This window comes from Mytilus californianus, unplaced genomic scaffold (genome assembly GCF_021869535.1).
Source record: "Mytilus californianus isolate M0D057914Y unplaced genomic scaffold, xbMytCali1.0.p SCAF_3, whole genome shotgun sequence".
Classification (NCBI taxonomy): Eukaryota; Metazoa; Mollusca; class Bivalvia; order Mytilida; family Mytilidae; genus Mytilus; species Mytilus californianus.
Genome location: NW_026262679.1, coordinates 125,738,415 through 125,760,027, shown reverse-complemented (window position 1 = coordinate 125,760,027; position 21,613 = coordinate 125,738,415). Strand labels below are relative to the sequence as shown.

At 31.9% G+C, this 21,613-nt stretch overlaps 1 protein-coding gene across 1 annotated transcript; it reads left to right on the top strand.

Moving 5' to 3' along the window:
* Nucleotides 1–4,283: 4,283 nt before the first annotated feature.
* Nucleotides 4,284–18,397, top strand: LOC127733753 (elastase-1-like). Its single transcript, XM_052243068.1, has 6 exons — nucleotides 4,284–4,381; nucleotides 7,084–7,276; nucleotides 8,412–8,508; nucleotides 8,706–8,883; nucleotides 11,913–12,055; nucleotides 18,228–18,397. Exons 1-6 carry the CDS (start codon nucleotides 4,348–4,350, stop codon nucleotides 18,387–18,389), a joined length of 807 nt encoding a protein of 268 aa, XP_052099028.1. The 5' UTR covers nucleotides 4,284–4,347; the 3' UTR covers nucleotides 18,390–18,397.
* Nucleotides 18,398–21,613: the final 3,216 nt, after the last annotated feature.

Here is a 21,613-nt window from a genome sequence, read left to right as displayed (position 1 = left end):
CAACTTCAGCACTTGGAACCCTTTATTTAGATGAGATCAACGAACTCCCAAATCCAGTTTGTATTTTATAAAATTCTACAAGAACGAGAGTAAGGTATTCGACCCCGGGTTTTGGTAATACATTTTGTACCTTTATTATTTTTTTCCCATACTTTCGCCTCCTCTTCTACAGTTGAATTAAAAGTAGTGTGTGAGACCTGATGAAAAGATTTGTAATTTCACTAACAATACACATACAATTTGCTGAAGTAAAAAGGAACTAAAACTTAAACAAAAAAAAACCCTAAAAATTCTTGAAAAAAAAATATATTCCAAATAGGTCTGTTCCATAAATTTCAAGAAGAAAGGAGGTAAAGAGAAAAAACAACCAAATTAGCCAGCAACCAATTCGTCAAAATTACTATACTGTTCGGTAATCATTTGTATTTTCCTAATTCTGGTATTAACAAACACGAATTGGATGACTCTTTATTGTATATGGGAGCATTTTGGTAGACTTCAAGTTAAAATCCATTTACCTCCTTCTCTTAAAAAAAAGAAAAGAAAACCAAAATATGGAATACTTAGATATCAGGTGCTAGTTTTTATTTCAACAGAAAATAATTACTATGACAAACGTTTAATTATCTCCCTGTTGCAAACATTCGAACTCATAATAGAATATTAGACTTCTTTTTTAGATTGATTTAAAAATGAGATATACAGTCAAGTCCTTCAAATTTAATGAAATTTATCCAATTATGAAATTTAAGACCAGAACCCAAATAACTGCAATAAAATTAATGAATAAAGTAGGAATAAAACCATGCTTGGGAATGATTTCATGGTATTAATATAGAATTATTAAATTTTTCAACACTATTAGATATCATACGTGACAGTTATAACGACATCACGAATCATATTTAATTTCATACCAGATGTTACATCGTAAAGACGGGAAAGGTGATAAATAATTCACAGAGAATTATGACGTCTGTACAAGGTTTTTTTAAAGTTGTTTTGTTAAGTACACGTAGTTTTTAGTTATATTTAGTAAAACGTTCTTGATGATAACTTTGTTTTAATGCCAAAGAAACTGTCAATGACGTTTGATTTTCACCCTCAGATATTTTTTTTTTTCGAAGGTCATTCTTTTTTTATTTTTTTATTTTTTTTTGTCAAAGTTCTTAAATCAGACTTTAGTTACTTTATTATCATTGAATTGATGATATTTCAAACTTTGAAAGAATTTTTTTTAAACTGGTTAAAACCCAGAACCTGTTTATGTGCCTGTACTAGTTCAAGAACCACGTTCTAAATATGCATGAAATATTTGGTCCTGGACGTTTAATCAGTAGTTGTTTCACTGCAGACCGGAATGTTACGTAAAACCGGAATATTTTTTTTTTTTTGTGTGTTTCCGTTTCTTAATGTTATTTGTTGTTGATCATATTATTTTTTCGTAAGTGTTTAAGGTTCGATGTTGTTTTAGCTCGACATACTGTATAGTCACGTGCAATTGGATTTGTCTGTTTGATTTTATGTTATATTTTAAAAGAATATGTTAATCGTCGTTTTTACTGGTATAAGAATGATTCTTTTGTGTATCGAACAAGTCAACGGAATTGTTCACCCTTGTTTCACTTTCAATGTTGACATTCTTTCCTTTTAATGAATGAACACACCTAGTGCATGCGTAACCCATCTCCAGCGATGTTTTTGATCTTATTTTGACAAATTTCGTCCAAAATGACTGCCTGTAACGAAATATCATTTCAAAATTCCGCTTGTATTAATACTTGAAACAAAAAAAATCGTATTTTATTTTTTTGTCTAAATCGTAGCTAATGCCACTTTAAGTGAAATCCATGTAAATTCGACCAATTTGTGTATTTCCTAAAAGCCGTTTACGCTATTTGCTGAATTTCTATCAAAATCTGTTTATCAGGTAATTGGGTTATTGTTGTGTATGTGATAATTTTCACCTTTCTTTATTTCAATGAATATTTAACTGAATTCTTTCTTTAAATGACAAAATTAACAAGTCATAAATTCACACCCAGGCTGATAGCCCATATCAGCCCTATGTGAAGTCACGTGGTCGGGTTGATATGGGGTTAACAGCCTGGTGCGTTCGTACATCGATAGTTTGTGATAAAAAGATTTGTACATGTCCTTGTCCATATCGGCTCGGGTATCAGCCCTAAGCCCATATCAGCCCTCGACTAACGTACCGGGATGATACCCGCGGCGATAAGGAAAAGGCCATGTCTTAATCATTATTTATTAAACATACCTTGAGGCACACAATGGCAATATGAACTAAATATTCTGTGACGGTTTTATTGAAATCAAATCGTCCGAGGTTTAATAAAAATTGTGTGCACAATATGCCTACCCCGTTGTAGATACTATTTGAATAGAAAATGCACAATTGCATGATGTAAAATATTCTGGAAATAATAATTGAAATCCAGTAAGTGGTTTTGGTACAGTTCCATAAGACCGGATATGAGGCAATGGCAGGACGCCAGTACAAAATCACGAAATAAAACTCATACAAAAGACACACAACGCATACCTACATAAGCACAACAAACCAAATTTGTACTATTCAGGCTAGATCCTTTGAATTCAATATTTTCGCGTTGATTTATAAATTAATAATAAATAAAGTCAACTTATAAATGGTCCTAATGAGTAAGTATAAATACAAAATTGAGAAATACTGAGTGTAAGCATATTAGTCAATAGCGAGCTGGTTCTGTGATCGCACAGGTTAGCACATAAACAAACATTTGTTTTGCATTCATTCTTTTCATGGCTGTAAACTGCACAAACTTTTCCAAATATCTTTAACAGCCTGATTTCATGCTGAATAAAATCTCTATATATCCTTAGTGGTTGGGATTGTTTTCTGACCTCTACGCTGATTCCTTGACAAAAAGGGTTAATGGGTATGATACCAAATCTGGACAGTGAAATCAAATATTATAGAGAAATATACGTAGTCACATTTGTGCTTCTTCTAAATATTTTGAGAATAAGAATCATTCAGTCAGTCCGTCTGTTTGTTTCTGTTTGTCTGTTCACGAATATTGTTAGCGCAACTTCTTCTTAACCGTTCACTGGATTTTAATTAACTTTACTTTAAAAGAATAAGATGCTTCATTTTGTAATTTTATTTGGGGGTAAAAGTACATTTTTTATGAAGTGTTCAAGCGCTTCGTACTAAAAATGTGCACACGATCAATGCTTTTACAACCCTATAAAATTACAAAAAGAATCATTCAATTCTTAGAACTACATTTTATGCTACAATCACGGAATTACCAGTTATATCAAATTCTTCGTTTGCTTTCCTTTGTATTGTTGTGTCATTGGAAGCACGTGCTGTCACGAATGCTGTATTTTATTGGGAAATAAAATCTAATTTTGGACTTCCCCTCAATTGTTGTCAGCTAATTAGAAATAAGGATTCTTATGAAACATACGTGTAATGTAATTACTTCAATAAAATACACAATATAGCAATATAAGTCTGTTCGGACAATGCGAGAAGATTTGATATTTTGTGCATGTGTAGTACGACATATGAAATTGAAGCTGACCAATTGGCGACTGTGATCCGAAATCTAAGTAGAGCATTTAAAAATAAACAGATTCAAATTAATCAGCTGCCCCAGAGTTTCTAAGAATGATCTCGGTTCGTTATTCTCTGAAAAGAGTTCATTTATTACATGAGTTATTCTCGCAATTGTGGTCATATTATTTTATCATATCACCATGCAGATACGTATACGTCAACGTATATGATACAATTAGATGCGTTTTAAATTGACCGACCTCTTTTAAAAGGAAAATGGTATGATAATAGATATATTTTGCTTTTTTGATTAATTGAGCATTTAATTGACACAAATACGTATTTGTTTTGGTTTAGACATTGTCGAGGGATATATAAATACAATTCCCCAAAATATGTGAGAAAATAAAATTAAGCAACCTACATGTACAATATGTGATAATAGAACAGCTGTTATTCTACCAACTGCGATAATAAGCAGGGGTTTGAGAACTGATGAAGGCACGTGTTCCTGTTTCAATCCACCAATCTTAACTGTTGTCATTATATTTTGGCGCCCTTTTATGGTTTTTCTATATCAAATTTAACTAGAACGTTTTCTTTTATGAGGGCTTACAAGAGGTCTTACATAATATTTCGTCATTCAATTGGTTTTCAAGATTTTTAAGTTGTTTATATAATAATAATTTATAATCATTTGGGGTGTCATGACCAACTTTACATCGTATAAAAGTCAATGAGACGGTAATGCTCTTCAGACTTCATAGCTAAAATACAAGATGAAGACTTTCCTATTCATATGTCTTTTACCAGGTATGTTTGATAAAATAATCGAAATTATTGTAGTTTGAACACGAATTATTCTGTGTTGCTGAACATAGGGAAATATTTCGCAGTTTTCTTGATGAATTGTGAAATATTCAATTTTTTTTTTATCTTATACCATATTATATTCTTTTCTGAATATAAACAATAGATTCTATGTAGTATATGGTAGGCACAGAAATTGCAATTTGATTGCATTTGTGTATTCATGTTCAAAGGTGGAAAAAAGATACGAAATAGATGTTTTGCATGACATACTAGAAAAGATACGAAACAGATGTTTTGCATGACATACTAGAAAATATACAAATTATAATAAGTAAAGTGTTTTTTCATTGCTTTATAATGGTTTTACTTTAGGCTTTTTGTAGTAGGCGCTAACGAGTAACTTTCATTCATTGACTTAGGAGCTTATACGTAATATTAAGCAAAACCATGATGATCTTTAACGTAGATTTAAGGTTAAGTCATTGATAACATATGTTAATGTCTGTACGGAAACAGGTTTAACACTGTCACTTAGTCTTGATCAGTAATCATTGATAACAGATGTTAATATTTGTAAGGAAACAGATTTAACACTGTCACTAAGTCTTGTTCATAAATCATTGATAACAGATTTGTGTCTGTAAAGAAACAAATTGAACACTGTCACTAATTCTTGTTCATTATTTATTAATAACAGATGTTAATATCTGTAAGGAAACAGGTTTAACACTGTCACTAAGTCTTGTTCACTAATCATTGATAACAGATGTTAATGTCTGAAAAGAAACAGGTTTAACACTGTCACTTAGAATATAGCAAAGTGCTCTCGACCAATGAAAGTGTAGAATTTGGTGTTCCTTACTTGTGAAGAATGCATGTAAATCATGTTCTTAATAAGGGATTGTCCTTTTGTTTACTTTGAAGTTTACTTGTGCAGTACAATTGATACCGTTTGTGTTATTATGTGAATATTTAGAACTTTCAAATTACAAAAAAGTAAGCAATATCAAAGAAATTCTAAAGAGAAGAAAAAGAAAAAAAAACTTTTAAAATTAAATATAACCTTAATCTTTAGCTATTACGCTTATCAAAACTCAGATTACTGTATTCGCAGTTAAAAAAATAGTCATTTCCAATATACCGGTACATACAGGAAATTGAATTTACTTTTGAATTTCCTATAAAAAGCATTTCCTTTTAACATTTAAATTTTAGTTGATTATGTAGTATTTGATGTAAAGAGCTGGAATAAAATTGGCAGTGAAATACCATTTAGTTATAACTCTGATTTTGAATTTATTAAATTGAACTGTAAATACACAAAAAGATACTTCCTCACTAAAACATAATTTACACTCATACTCACAATTAGGAAACTTATACGATTCTTCCATTTCATTGTAACGTTGTGTCATCTAATGTCTAAAATACAAATTATTAAAATTCCCCAAATCAAAAGTAAGTCCTTACATCACTAAGACCAATACATAAATGAAATGCCTAAAAGGGAAGTCGTCCATTAATTATAAACATTGCAGTGACAATGAAACAAATTCTTGAATAAAACCAATCAAGAGATCATTTAAGCCTCTCATGATAAGTACTTGCTAACGCTTGTACTTAATAATGAAGAAAGGGATTATCATTCTCTTACATATACTAAGTCTTGTTCACTTGTAATTTCACTAAGTCTTGTCCATTAATCATCGATAACAGATGTTAATGTCTGTACGGAAACAGGTTTAACACTGTCACTAAGTATTGATAGTGTCTTATATTGAGGTAGTCTAAGAGTCAACTTCCGCTGGACTCGCCAATTCAATTGGAGCCTACACAACGTAGCTTGCATACTGAGAATTTAGAGAAGAGTGAAGGACTTTTTGGAAAATCCCAGATATGAAATAAATATGGGATAAATTGGCCCTCCGTTTTTATTTATGTTTTTTATTACACTTGGGCGGATTTAAAGCGTAACATTTATTATATACTCTTTTTCATATCCGCCTACTTTTATAACTTAACACGACGTAAACAGTACAGATAAGTGATTATTTATTCTATGATTCCTTTTTTCTGTTTTGTTTTTAAGTCTGAAATGATTTTGAACCGATAATGACTAAAATATAGCTATTTGGAAACGTTCAAAACGTTATGATCATTAACCGCGCTGGACGTGGCACGAGGTTGTCCGTTGTCCAGAGGTGAATATGATGGTAAGAGGGGTATATAAAGTTTTGTTCTACGTCACGGGGGATAGTCTCAACCAATTAAATATTTATTTCGCTATCAATGTTTACATACAGTGGAATTATATGATTTATAACGCTAATAAATTTAGGTATTGTTCTTCAATTTTCTTTTTGGCTGTATAGACTGACTGGTCAAGATTTTGATTTATACAGTCATAGTTTTAAAAGCATTTCGTCTGATATAGATATGGAATGAACATCTATTCTCTTATTCATAATTTGCAGCAAGACTTAAATATTTCGCTGAACCCTTTTACATTTGTTTTAGAATTAATTCCCTAATTTGTTGTCATAAGCACTTGGCCAATCTATAAAGACTTAATTTATTTTGGTAAGCATCCGCTTATTTTTTCAAACTTTTGTTTGTTTATTTTCTATTGATTTTTATTCTAAGCTGTTTTTGCTGACCCGCAGACAACATTCCTCTCTATTTTCTATTGATTTTATTCTAAGCTGTTTTTGCTGACCCGCAGACAACATTCCTCTCTAGAATTGTCAACGGACAAGATGCTGAACCTAATGAATTTCCATGGCAGGTATCGCTCCAGTACCGGTCTGATACTACCCAGGAATACAGTCACATATGTGGTGCCGTAGTGTTAGATGCAAACAGAATTTTAACAGCAGCTCATTGTGTTGAACATGAGTAGGTTTTTATGATACTTAAACACACCCACAATTATTTGGTATTGAGATAGTTTGGGGCTTATTCATAGCCTGTTGGTTTCAAGTCCTGAATTGATAAGTCTAAATTCAAAAGACAATCGTTGACAGTGAAACAACTATTAAGCTAATTAATACATACAACTACATAAACAGTGTACATTGTGCTAATTGTCCTATTTTACGGTTGATAATGGTGAAAATCCAACTAATCATTAGTGAACATAGTTAAAAAGCTGCTCACGATAGAGTCTTTTGCAAAATTAAAAAAATTCTTAAAATTTAAACCTAAAATACGTCAAGGATACACAACTTTAGATACATTTTTATTCTGTCCTACTGAAGCATTTGCAATACAACATATTAACAAATTCTTGGTATATTAAACTCTTAGTGTTATACGTTATCTACATGTATACATTAGAATTCCATATAAATTGTAACCTACATACATGCATGTGACTGAACGTAGACAGGGAAGAAGAAAAAAGAACGACTTTTGCTTTATACAGTCGATTCGATACTACCTGAACTAATCCATGTATGCTCATATGATCAAACTAAAAAAATTATCAAGAAGAAATTTCCGTTTAAATTTAGGCACTGAAACTTAGGGATGAAAGAATTAACCTTAGACTGTATTGGCTGTATGCTAAGGTTAAAGTTGATTTGAGAGCTGTCAAGCATGTTTTGCATATGCTATGATATAACTTATCTTATGTTTGGACCTAATCGTTTTGAATATTTGACACGTTTCATCTCTTCGTAATTGTGATAAGATTGTTTGTTAGCGCCCAATTACCACAAACTTGAGACAGTGGTGTAACCGCACTATATAAGAACCAACAGAAGGAAAGGGTTTGACTCATCAGATCGACACATAGCAAACAAACCACACAAAAAAGACAAATTAAGTTCTCACCGAGATATTCAAATAATCTAGCACAGTGAATATCATTTATGATATTAATACAAACTAAGTTGAACTACACAAAAAATAAATGAAATGAACTCGACAAACAATTGTGAAGGGTGTTGTCTGTATACCTTATCAGCTTTTCACTCTTTTTTAAAGTAATTGAAAACTAGAATAAATTTGATTTTTTTTCACTTTGCAGTCCAACAATTTCAAATTACGAAATTGTTGTTGGGGGACACAGTCTTACTGAACAGAATGGGAATGAACAACGTAGGAAACTCAGCGACTTAAAGATAGTAAGTTATTATTTCATAAGAATATTTTTTTATATAACGGGCGTCATTTTGGATACTCGTATTGATTTATGATTCATCTAACTAGCGTTAACGCTATTTTAATTGTTTTCTTATAGTAAACGTTACCTTGATCAATCATATCACGTTATGATTTGTTTTATTACTAAAATCAATCTAAAATTGCATATTATTTGTAGCACGCATCTTACTCAAATAGCGGCGGATATAACAATGACATTGCAGTTCTGATACTTTCCAGTAGTTTGACGCTTATAACTGACATAGTGGAACGAGCTACACTTCCTTTATCGGCGCAAACTTTTACCGGAAAGAACTGCTACATTTCCGGATGGGGAAGAACAGTTGCGAATGGACGTATGTATATATATACTTTCACGAAGCAACTTTAACGTTAAACTGAGAAAGAGGTATTGTCAATTTGTTTCACTCACAAAGTCCAAATCCTAGGTACAACTTGGCAAAACAAAGTGGAATTAGATTATTAAAGAGTCGGAAGAAAAATACAACAATATTTACATCAATCCGTAAAATCGAAATGGTATTCAGCATGTTGCAGTCAATTCGGACAAAACATTACATATTTTATATATTTTAAACGTAGTATTTTGAATTGTAGGCTTTCAAAAAGTAAAATGAATGTATTTGTATCTGAAACCAAAAGGGGCCTAAAAATATCAATACATATTATGCTATTGCCAAATATCATTTCCTTGAATGGCCTGTCGCAAAAACAAAGGATCACATTTCTCTCTTGCAGAATTAAGTCATGTGTCCATGTACTTTTGTGAACAGTAATAAACAAGATGTGTCTGTGTTTGGAGGTGATGTTATTTTTAGAAATGGCAGTTGCCTTGAACTTATCATTGTGGGAGTATATGTTGCCTATATTCCGTGTAAATAATGTTTTATGATTTGACCTCAAATGGTGTTCAAATATTTTATTTTCATACCTAGCTTTTTTAAATTACACCAAAACGGAGTTCCAGTCAATACTAACAGCAAACTCAGTTTTCCATTGTATGTGTGCCTTCCGTGTGAAATTTTGATGAAGTACCTATTGGAAATCTCTCGGTTTTAATTTTTTTGGGTGTTATTTTACCACGAGAAATTGTGTACTACTCTAATTTGTATAAATTGGTAAAGTGTTGATTCCCTTTAATATATAGTTCGTGTTAGGTATGACATTTTCCAAATTTCGAATATTCGGTAATGACTTTTATCAGTAAGTACGTAAAACATTGAATTACAGACTTCGAAAGTATTCATTTAATTATTCCATACATAATAATTGTTATTTTACTCTGACAAATGATTCTAATGTCCGAGTTGCAAGTAGTCTAGTTTTCAGTATGTCTTCCTTCGTATTAGGTGTATATGTTACAGTGAATTTGTATAATCAGGGATTATTTAGAATCCCAGATTTTTCAGGGACTTTGCATAATCACTAAAATCATTAGTGATTATATATAATCACTGAAAATGACTAATGATTTTACATAATCACTGAAAGTTTTAAGAATAATTTTACAAATTCCCTGAAATGATTTTAGGGATTATTAATAATACACTGTTGTATTGCTTAATAAGAATAAATATAGACAAATAAATCATATGTATAACCCGGGGGCTCTTTATGGTTTAAGTGGACAGTTTTAATTCCCTGTCCATTTATCAAATTCTTATTAAAGTGAACAGTTTGTTCGGTGATATTCTATTTAACTGTGTTGAATAGATATAAGAAGATGTGGTATGAGTGCCAATGAGATAACTCTCCATCCAAGTCACAATATGTAAAAGTAAACCATTATACTGTAGGTCAAAGAACCACATTAAGTCATAAACAAAAAGTATTTAAAATTGAAATTAATGATACCAACATTAATGCACAGATTATATAATTTGCTGTAAAACAAAGCGGATAAAAGTTATTGAGCATCAATTGTATGTTTTACATTGGCTGTAATGTAATGATACCGATTCCGCATGTTGATCAATGAAAAGGAGATCCCAAAAATATAATGGCCATTGTTCATAAAAGGACTGAAAACGATAATGCCTGGCTACATGTACGAACTATGAATATTTATGTTTCTAAAGATGTTAAATATGATTTTATAGAATAAATTATTTAACTTTTATTCATTGTCTCTTAATTTCAGTTGTTATGTATAATTCCTGACATTTTTGATAGTGATTATACATAATTCCTGAAAATTTTAGTAATTATACATTTCAGGGATTCTGCATAATCCCTAATTATATACATTTATTGTAACAAGTCTAAATTGAAAACAACGTTCAAACATGAGGTGCAAAAAATATCCGGATTTCGACAATTAATGTCTCTTCAGTGATGTTAGGAATCGAAACGGTATTTGGAAGGCCATATAATTTACCTCAATTTAGAATAGACTGTTGAATTTTGAAAGAGTCAAAATAGGATGAACGATCCGTTTTACACCTCATGTTTGCGGTATACCATCTTTTCCGCAAGTTTATTGTTTTCTCTTTGGTAATAAATCAATAATAAGATCTATTTTGTTACATCTTGTGATCCGTTTATTTGGCAATCGCCAATGGCAGTCAGCAGGGTTTAAGAACATCAGTTGTTCGACATGCTAGTCAAATGTGTTTTGTTAAAATAAACTTTTTCACTCATTTGGTCTTTTGGAAAATGTCATTTATTGTAACATATGTATATTTTTCTTAATTCCGATAAAGAGTTGAGGGCATTTTTATAAAACGATGGAATGTATGATAATTTAAAATTAGATAGATCTGTGCATCTACATGATAAATTCTCTTCATCAATTATTACGTCTCATTTATTAACAAGCTTTTACCTCAAGTTACGTGTCATGTCAACAAAACACAAGTTTACGAAATCTCTTGATATATAAACAGGAGTACACCTAAATATCTTAATATATAAACAGAAGTAAAAATAAAACCTAAATCTCTTGATATATAAACAGAAGTAAACCTAAATCTATTGATATATAATTAGAAGTACACCAAAATCTCTTGATATATAAACAGAAGCACACCTAAATCTCTTGATATATAAACAGAAGTACACCGAAATCTCTTGATATATAAACAGAAGTACAGCTAAATCTTGTTTTTGTTCAAATTTGGGTTCTATGTTATTAGTTTTAACAGCAATAATAATAAATTCGTTAGATATACATACCTCTAGATGTTTTTTTTTTTTTAGTCCTTACGTTGCTGTCTCATTGACACACTTTAATCATAACATTTTTATAAAACGACTCATAATATTTAATACTAGTATCAGATCTCTTAAATAAATGATGACCTGTTCACTTCAAAATTAAGAGATGAAGGTTTTAACATTTCATAGTTTAACTTTACTTTTTCAGCATTACCAGACATTCTGCAAAAAGCAGCTACATCTGTAATTACACACAGTGATTGTCGCACTAGACTAGGTTTTACTGGAATCTTGTACCTGAGCGCACAGGCTCACATCTGTATATATTCTGGATCCAATTCAGCTTGTAACGTATGTCTCTTTATTTATAATTCATATTTATGCAGCTGCAAATAATGCAATTGGCTTTTTATTTGTTATTTTTTTTATTGAACTATTCACCCATTCATTTTTGTTAGATATGTATGTTCTTTGTATACGCAATCTGGATGAAAATAAATCGCGGTTATGGTAGGTACGACAAGTGTATGTACATGTTTAAGTCAGACAAGTGTATTTACAAAAAAATGTACAAGTCATGTATAAGTCTGTATGACGATGATACACAGATATGGTACGAACAACAAATGTACGTACATGTATAAGTCTGTATGAAGATAATACACGGTTATGGCAGGAACGCCAAGTGTATGTACAGGTATAAGTCGATATGTATGACAATGATACAGGGTTATGATAAATACATCGAGAGTACGTACTTGTATAAGTCTGTATGAAGATAAAACAGGTTATGGTAGGTACGTATAGTGTATGTAAACGGTAAGTACCTCAAGTGTACGTACATGCATAATTCAGACAAACGTATGTACAATTCATGTATAAGTCTGTATGACGATGGTACATGGTTATGGAAGGTACCTCAAGTGTACCAACATGTATGAGTAAGTCAAGTGTATGAACATTTATAAGTCAGTCAAGTGTTTGTACATATAGATTCTACCACTGCATCGAGTGTGATACGATATTTATCCACTCGAGACAGTTAAATTTTCAAATTTAAAACGCGAGGCTCGCCGAGCGTTTTAAATATTTAAAATTTAACTGTCGAGAGTGGATAAATATCGTATTACACGAGATTTGGTGGTGGAATCTGTTTCTCTAATGATTTTCAAACAATATGCAGGCAAACTTCTTCCTTCTTTTTGAATGATCTGCAAAAAGATGTGTTCTTTCTATGTGACGTCATCAGGCATGGTCGCCTTTTTTCATGCCGTCACAATAGGAAATTTAGAGGAAAGCAAGAAAATTCTACGTCATAATCGGATTTTAACCAATGAAGAACTGAGATCAAACGAACCACACGTTCATTAAATTTTTTTTATACAATGGGTGCAGAAAGGGATAAATTGACGAAGAATTAGAGAAATATAGATTCTACCACTGCATCGAGTGTGATACGATATTTATCCACTCGAGACAGTTAAATTTTCAAATTTAAAACGCGAGGCTCGCCGAGCGTTTTAAATATTTAAAATTTAACTGTCGAGAGTGGATAAATATCGTATTACACGAGATTTGGTGGTGGAATCTGTTTCTCTAATGATTTTCAAACAATACGCAGGCCAATTTATTCCTTCTTTTCGAATGATCTGCAAAAAGATGTGTTCTTTCTATGTGACGTCATCAGGCATGGTCGCCTTTTTTCATGCCGTCACAATAGGAAATTCAGAGGAAAGCAAGAAAATTCGACGTCATAATCGGATTTTAACCAATGAAGAACTGAGATCAAACGAACCACACGTTGATTAAATTTTTTTTATACAATGGGTGCAGAAAGGGATAAATTGACGAAGAATTAGAGAAATGTGTATAAACTCATGATAGATGCAAGACGCGCGTTTTGTCCATAAAAGATTCATCATTGACCTCGAATTAAAAAAGTTAATAGGCCAAATAAAATACAAAGTTGAAGGTTTTGCCAAATACAGCTTAGAAAATCTATTCCTGGGGTATAAAATCAGTAGTTTTTCGTAAAATGCAAGTGTTGTTAACAGTTGATTTATAATTATGACCATGTTAATGATACAGATAAATCGGTCAAGTGTATGCATATGTATATAAACTCATGATAGATGTAAGACGCACGTCTTGTCTACAAAAGACTATCAGTGACGCTCGATTTAACCGCTTTAAAAACGCCAAATAAAATACAAAGTTCAAGAGCACCGAGGACCCAAAATTCCGAAAGGTTTTGCCAAAAATAGCTTAGAAAATCTATTCCTGAGTAGGAAAATCCTTAGTATTTCGAAAAATAAGTCAGTCAAGTGTATGTACATGTATAAATCAGTCAAGTGTACGCACATGTATAAGTTAGTCAAGTATATATACATGTATTAGTCATTCTAGTGAATGCACATGTATAAGTCAGACAAGTAAATATACATGTATAAGTCAGTCAAGTGTACGTACATGTATAAATCAGTCAAGTGTATGTACATGTATAAATCAATCAAGTGTACGCACATGTATAATTCAGTCAAGTAAATATACATGTATAAGTCAGTCGTGCATATATAAGTCAGACAGGTGTATGTACATGTATAAGTCAGTCAAGTGTATGTGCATGAATAAGTTAGTCAAGTCTATGTACATGTATAAGTCAGTCGAGTGTACACACATGTATAAGTCAGTCAAGTGTATATACATGTATAAGTCAGTCTAGTGTATGAACATGTATATGTCAGTCAAGTGAATGCACATTAATTAGTCAGTCTAGTGAATGAACATGTATAAGTCAGATAAGTGAATGTACATGTATAAATCAGTCTAGTGAATGCACATGTATAAGTCAGACAAGTAAATGTACATGTATAAGCCAGACAAGTGTATGTTCATGTATAAGTCAGTCAAGTGTACGCACATGTTTAAGTCAGTCAAGTATATATACATGTATAAGTCAGTCAAGTATATATACATGTATAAGTCAGTCGTGTATGTGCATGTATAAGTCAGTCAAGTCTATGTACATGTATAAGTCTATGATAATGATCGATACACGGTAATGCTAAGTACGTTAAGTGACGAGTTTATATTTCTCAGTTTGAATATACGCATGTTTTCGGTGAATTTTTAAAGATAACAAATCTTAAATACTTATTGTGAAATTATGATTATACCCGCTGAAATGTAATAAAAGTGAAATTTCGCAATCTGCTTTTCAATGCAAAATATTTGTCAAGCTCAAAAATTTACAATTGTTCTTTAAATATTTCTTTTTTGGCTTTTTGCTAAATAGAGTTATTGTTAGGGGTTACTGTAAATTCATAAATTATTGCGTTATTAACAGTCAGAGAAAAACATGACCTTGTGCAATGCCAAAATAAAGGAATCGACAGACTGGTGTGCCGTTAAAGTGACTATGTGTATAACAAAACTATTTAGTGTAATTTAATTCACTGATAATAAAATCAATATTCATACCAATAAAACAATATTCAAAGATCTAATTACAGTGTTGAATTGGTAACCCTTTAGAATATGTTCATCTAAAGGATTGATAAGTTTACCCGGATCGTTTATAAATTTTCAGGCTCGGTAAACAACATCACCGTAAAATTTAGGATGTGCTATTCCGTCTGAAATAAGTTTTTTATAGGTACAGCCAAACTTGCAAACCAAATCTGTGTGTCTATGAAAGAATTTAGTAAAGGTTTTAAATAATTTGTGGTAACGCAATCCCTGACTTAATAATTTACCAGTAGTACATAGATTACGCTCATTGAACTCCAAAACATCACTACAGACGTGCATAACGAACGAGTTGGGATATATAAACACCGTAAGATGATGCCAGAGGATCATCACCGCCCAAATAAGGAAAATTAACAATAGGGAAAGAAAATTCATCCCTTTTGTCGTAAATTTTTGTGTAGAATTTCTGGTGTAAAACTGAAATGTCTAAATCTAGGAAAGTTAATATTTGATTTGTTTAAGGTAAGTTTCTGTGGGTAAATTTCGGCAGTTATTTAGACAATTCTTGATTATTTAACAAAACAATATCACCAAGATAACGGTAAATGTTGTAGAATTATTAATTAAATGAAATTCAGACGGGTCTTTACTGAGTTTGGCCATAAACTATGATTCATAACAGTACAGGCAGAAGTCTGCTATTAAAGGGGCACAATTGGTGCCCATAGGAAAACCTACAAACTGTCTATAAACCTTATTGCCGAAACGTACATAAACTCATTATTTTTTTTTCTTTTGGTCATAGCATAGTCTTTATCTTTTTCGACTCATGTTTTTTGTTTACTTAAAGCAAGATTAAAATGTTTCTCTTTTTTTACTGTATTGGAATTCTGGGCATTGTATAAGCTTGTGCCTTCGTGCAATGGTAATGATTGATTGATTGGCGTTTGCTTTAACCATATGCAATGGTTATGACGTTGCTGTCTGAAATCTTCTAAGAAGTACAACCACTGATAAGAGAAGGACTTCAACTAAGCAGGATAGGTACTTTGAGCCTTCTTTTGAAAGGCACGATTTCTGTCCTTACCCAATACATCTTTCTCCAGTACTATTAAATTCACCACCGTTTATCCTAGTCGCAACTCCAACTCAAATGGTTATTTTCTAATTTATTCTCGTCTTGAATACAAGGATGAAATCATGTTCAAATGTATCAATGAGTTGGAAAATGCAGATTATTTTGTTTTGACATATCCTTTTAAATTAAAAAAAAAACGTATGCAGGTAAATTTGGGAATGATAAAAGACAAAAATTGCGAAGGCAAAAAATGAAACAGAAAAAAGTGTTGCACATGACCTTAAATACATGCTCGAAAGAAACAATAATTCTAATGATAATTTTAAAAACTTTTATTAAAAAAGTTTCAAATGTTATGAGGGTGTGGATGTGGGTTTACAAAACAGAGAATAATGGGCAAAAATATAAAGACTAGAGAAAAATGGACCAAAAAATAAAGAATAGAGAAAAATGGCCTAAAAATTAAAGAATACAGAAATGAAGGATCCCCCATCCAGACCCTCTGATTTGACCACCTGTGTATTCATAGTTTAAAAAGATCACGACGTTAAAATTTCTCTGTTTTGATTTATTTACCTAATAGATTAATATCAACCTAGTACACTGGCTGCTTATTATCAATACCTAATAGATTTATATCAACCTAGTATACTGGCTGCTTATTATCAATACCTAATAGATTTATATCAACCTAGTACACTGGCTGTTTATTATCAATATCTAATAGATTTATATCAACCTAGTACACTGGCTGCTTATTATCGATACCTAATAGATTTATATCAACCTAGTACACTGGCTGATTATTATCAATACCTAATAGATTTATATCAACCTAGTACACTGGCTGTTTATTATCAATATCTAATAGATTTATATCAACCTAGTACACTGGCTGTTTATTATCGATACCTAATAGATTTTTATCAACCTAGTATACTTGCTGCTTATTATCGATACCTAATAGATTTATATCAACCTAGTACACTGGCTGCTTATTATAGATACCTAATAGATTTATATCAACCTAGTACACTGGCTGCTTATTATCGATACCTAATAGATTTATATCAACCTAGTACACTGGCTTCTTATTATCGATACCTAATAGATTTATATCAACCTAGTACACTGGCTTCTTATTATCGATACCTAATAGATTTATATCAACCTAGTACACTGGCTGCTTATTATCGAAACCTAATAGATTTATATCAACCTAGTACACTGGCTGCTTATTACCGATACCTAATAGATTGATATCAACCTAGTACACTGGCTGCTTATTATCGATACCTAATAGATTTATATCAACCTAGAACACTGGCTGATTATTATCGATTCTATAATAGATTTATATCAACCTAGTACACTGGCTGATTATTATCGATACCTAATAGATTTATATCAACCTAGTACACTGGCTGATTATTATCAATACCTAATAGATTTATATCAACCTAGTATACTGGCTGAATATTATCGATACCTAATAGATTTTTATCAACCTAGTATACTTGCTGCTTATTATCGATACCTAATAGATTTATATCAACCTAGTACTCTGGCTGATTATTATCGATACCTAATAGATTTATATCAACCTAGTACACTGGCTGATTATTATCAATACCTAATAGATTTATATCAACCTAGTACACTGGCTGATTATTATCGATACCTAATAGATTTATATCAACCTAGTACACTGGCTGATTATTATCAATACCTAATAGATTTATATCAACCTAGTATACTGGCTGATTATTATCAATACCTTATAGATTTATATCAACCTAGTACACTGGCTGCTTATTATCGATACCTAATAGATTTATATCAACCTAGTACACTGGCTGCTTATTATCGATACCTAATAGATTTATATCAACCTAGTACACTGGCTGATTATTATCGATACCTTGTAATTCTATTTTATGCTTTTTAATTTATTGATATATTTAATTTACATAGGGCGACTCGGGAGGACCTCTTGTTTGTGACGTCAGTACAACCAATACTGAAAATTGGCAATTAGCAGGTGTGACGTCTTGGGGATTAACTGATTGTCCAGTTGGCTCTCCGTCTGTTTACGTTCGAATCAGCAGCTATATTGACTGGATTAGTATGCAGTAAATGTTATTCGGGAATAGTTGTGTTGACACATAAAAAGAATAATTGCGTAATTAATTATATCTCTTATTCAACTTATGAAATAAAATAAATCATTCACAATGCGCTTTGTCACCTTTTGTTATAGTCTGACTGATATTGTTCCTATGCTTTATGTATTACCTATGAAAGACATCATACGATTTTGGCCAGTTATCACGCTGTGCTAGCAATTTTTGTCACTGTAGACTCAAATACTTAGTCTACTGTTTACAAAAAAACAACATTACCCCCTTACCCAACCGTCTTGAAGGTTTCGTGGTAACATGATCGCATTGAGTACGGGAGGGGGTGTCAACTCCCGGTCGGGTCAACCAAATACTTTAAAACTGGTATTTGTTGTTTTATCGTTAAGCGCGCAGCATTAATGGACTAAGAGAAAAGCCTGGTAGGGTACTAGATTTACGTGTTTTCCTATGGGCTGTTACCCTTTCAACGAACAAGTTAAAAATCCGACTCAGCTTGTCCTAAGTCAGGAGCCTGTTGTTCAGTGATTGTCGTTTGTTGGTGTGCTTCATAAGTGTTTCTCGTTTCTCGTTTTTATATAGATTAGACCGTTGGTTTTCCTGTTTGAATTGTTTTAAACTAGTCTTTTTTGGGGCCCTTTATAGCTTGCTGTTCGGTGTGAGCCAAGGCTCAGTGTTGAAGGCCGTACTTTGACCTATAATTGTTTACTTTTTACACATTGTGACTTGGATGGATAGTTGTCTCATTGGCACTCATACCACATCTTCTTATTTTTAAGTACACTTCTTACCGCCCTACGTGACTTTTACTTTTCACTGTGACCAGGAATTAACTTTTCATGATACAACTAGATGCGGGATATTAATAAAATTCCTATATAGGTATCTATCTATTCAATATATGTCACCATTTCATGGGTTCAGGTCAGTAAAGTTTAATGACACACATGTATAATACCTAGTGGAATGAAAAATGGTCTGTTAATGGGCGATACATTCTGAGAATACCAGAGACGAGGTAATGACCGTTCCAATGTGTTTTGATAACGAAAGGTATAATGCAATGGTTTAACAACAACGAAAGTGTGAGGGAATAACCGAAGATTCTTGAATAAAGTTTGCAATTGGTTATTAATATGGATTGACAACTTAATCATTGATTTAAGCTAATTATCATACCTTACATATATAATAAACAATTATCTATGGTAGTTCATCATGACTTGACATGAAAAATTGAAGTAATTTTCTATTTTTCATTGAAATGATTTTAAAACTTTATAATTGTTCATAATATATGCATGTTGTCTTTTGTCAATCTCTTATAGGAGGAAATAAAAAATGATGAGCCAATTTACACATTACCAATTCCAATAGTTCAGTTTCCTAGCTCAACTTTGCTGTTCTCTATACTCTTATTTAATCATCAAACCTCTTGCACATAATTTTAAATTTAGCCTCTTGTTTTGTTCATCTGCACCACACAACACTCTGTACAAAATAGTACTGAATTTCCCTATTTTTCTTACTTGATTAATTTGTGTTAATAGGTCACGCATACAACAGTAATTAATCATCAGCCTGCCAGCCTCTTGGTTTGTACACGAGTTATCTCCCGTCATTGATGTCTGTAAACCAAGGTTTGAAAATTCGACTTAGAAATTTTTGTGACAAAGATGCTTATAACACAAACATCGACCAAAGTAACTATAGTAACTATACGATATCTTAACTTTAGACGCATGAAGAGATAGCTTGAAATTTGATACATAGTACTCACGAAAGCTTTTTTAATCTAGCCCAAAATCAATTTTTATATGCCTACCCATATTGCCACCCATTTGCGTGTTTTGGCTATTTTTTTTAAAAAACTTTGATTTTGGAGTGAAACTAAAAATCAAGTTGTTTCGACAAAAGACGATCGTCAAAAAATAAGTCAACCAACTTAAAATGTCAACCCAGTCCTTAAAGGAGTCTTATCTCTGAAATGATGAGTTTGACAACGGTTTCCGCAGCTGCTTATATGATTTTAATCAGTGGCGTAGCTACCTAAGGCTCGACTAGGCACGTGCCTATTCATAGATTTGCCAATTAGAGGGTTCCGATCTAACACTCTAACATTTTACACAGAAGACAGGCGCGAGGTTTTCAATATGATGAGCATTTTTTTCTAAACAATGTAAGTATTAAACTGGTCACAGAATCTAACCTGCACACAGAATATGCGTCGATTGAAATGAAAACATTTTTTTTTCTCAATTAATGTGCAGCTAAAATCTGCTTGTTATTTTCTTTAAATATACGTTTAGTTGCACATCTTTCTAAAACAACCATTATCATGATAACAAAATAAAATTTGAAGAATGTCGAGTGCCTTTTACATCTTTAATCATTTGTCCATTCATTGCTGTTATTTATGTGATCATTGCAACTGTCCAACAGACAACTTTGTGTGTTTAGGTGTAGTCTATTTAACGTATACAAAACGTGTTTAACCCCGCCACATTCTACACATATACCTGTCAAAAATAATTAATAATAAATAAAGATTTATTTAATGTCGGGTATACATATAACCAAGCATATCCAACTAAGTTAGACATCAAGTGACATCGATGACGTAGCAATCCGCCATCTTCAGTAAATTTGTCTTAGGCCTTTCAATAAACTTTAATTTTTCCGTTAATCCTGTCCAACCCGTTTTCTAACTTCTGCAGCTCTTTTCTTTGTCTGCGAACATAATCTTTCTTGAAATGTTTAAATTTAGATGAAATTACGTTCCTGGTCAATTGTTAATATTGTTCTTTTTCTCCTCCTTTGCCCGTTAACTGTATTATAAAACTAACAAACTTTTGTCTTCTTATATTATACATTAATTTCACAAATTTCATTAAACAAATGTTTAACTATGCAGCTATATCAAATTATCTGAAACATACGTCTAGCGCTGCTACCTATTTTTAACAGTTTAATTAGTTGGCAAATTACGTCCCTAGTCGATTTTAAACCATGAATTTTTCGATGATGTCGGGATTTTTCAAAAAGGCTCAGGGTAATTGCGTTGTTTTCAAAAGGCCATATTAGGAACCCGTATCCAAAAACGCAGTTGCATGCACATTGAAAATTATTTTCTGCATAAAATGGTCTAAAATGTTTTCAATAAATCGTTGTCCAATCCTATCCCAGAACCCCAACTCCATAGATCACAAGGTGTTTCGAACA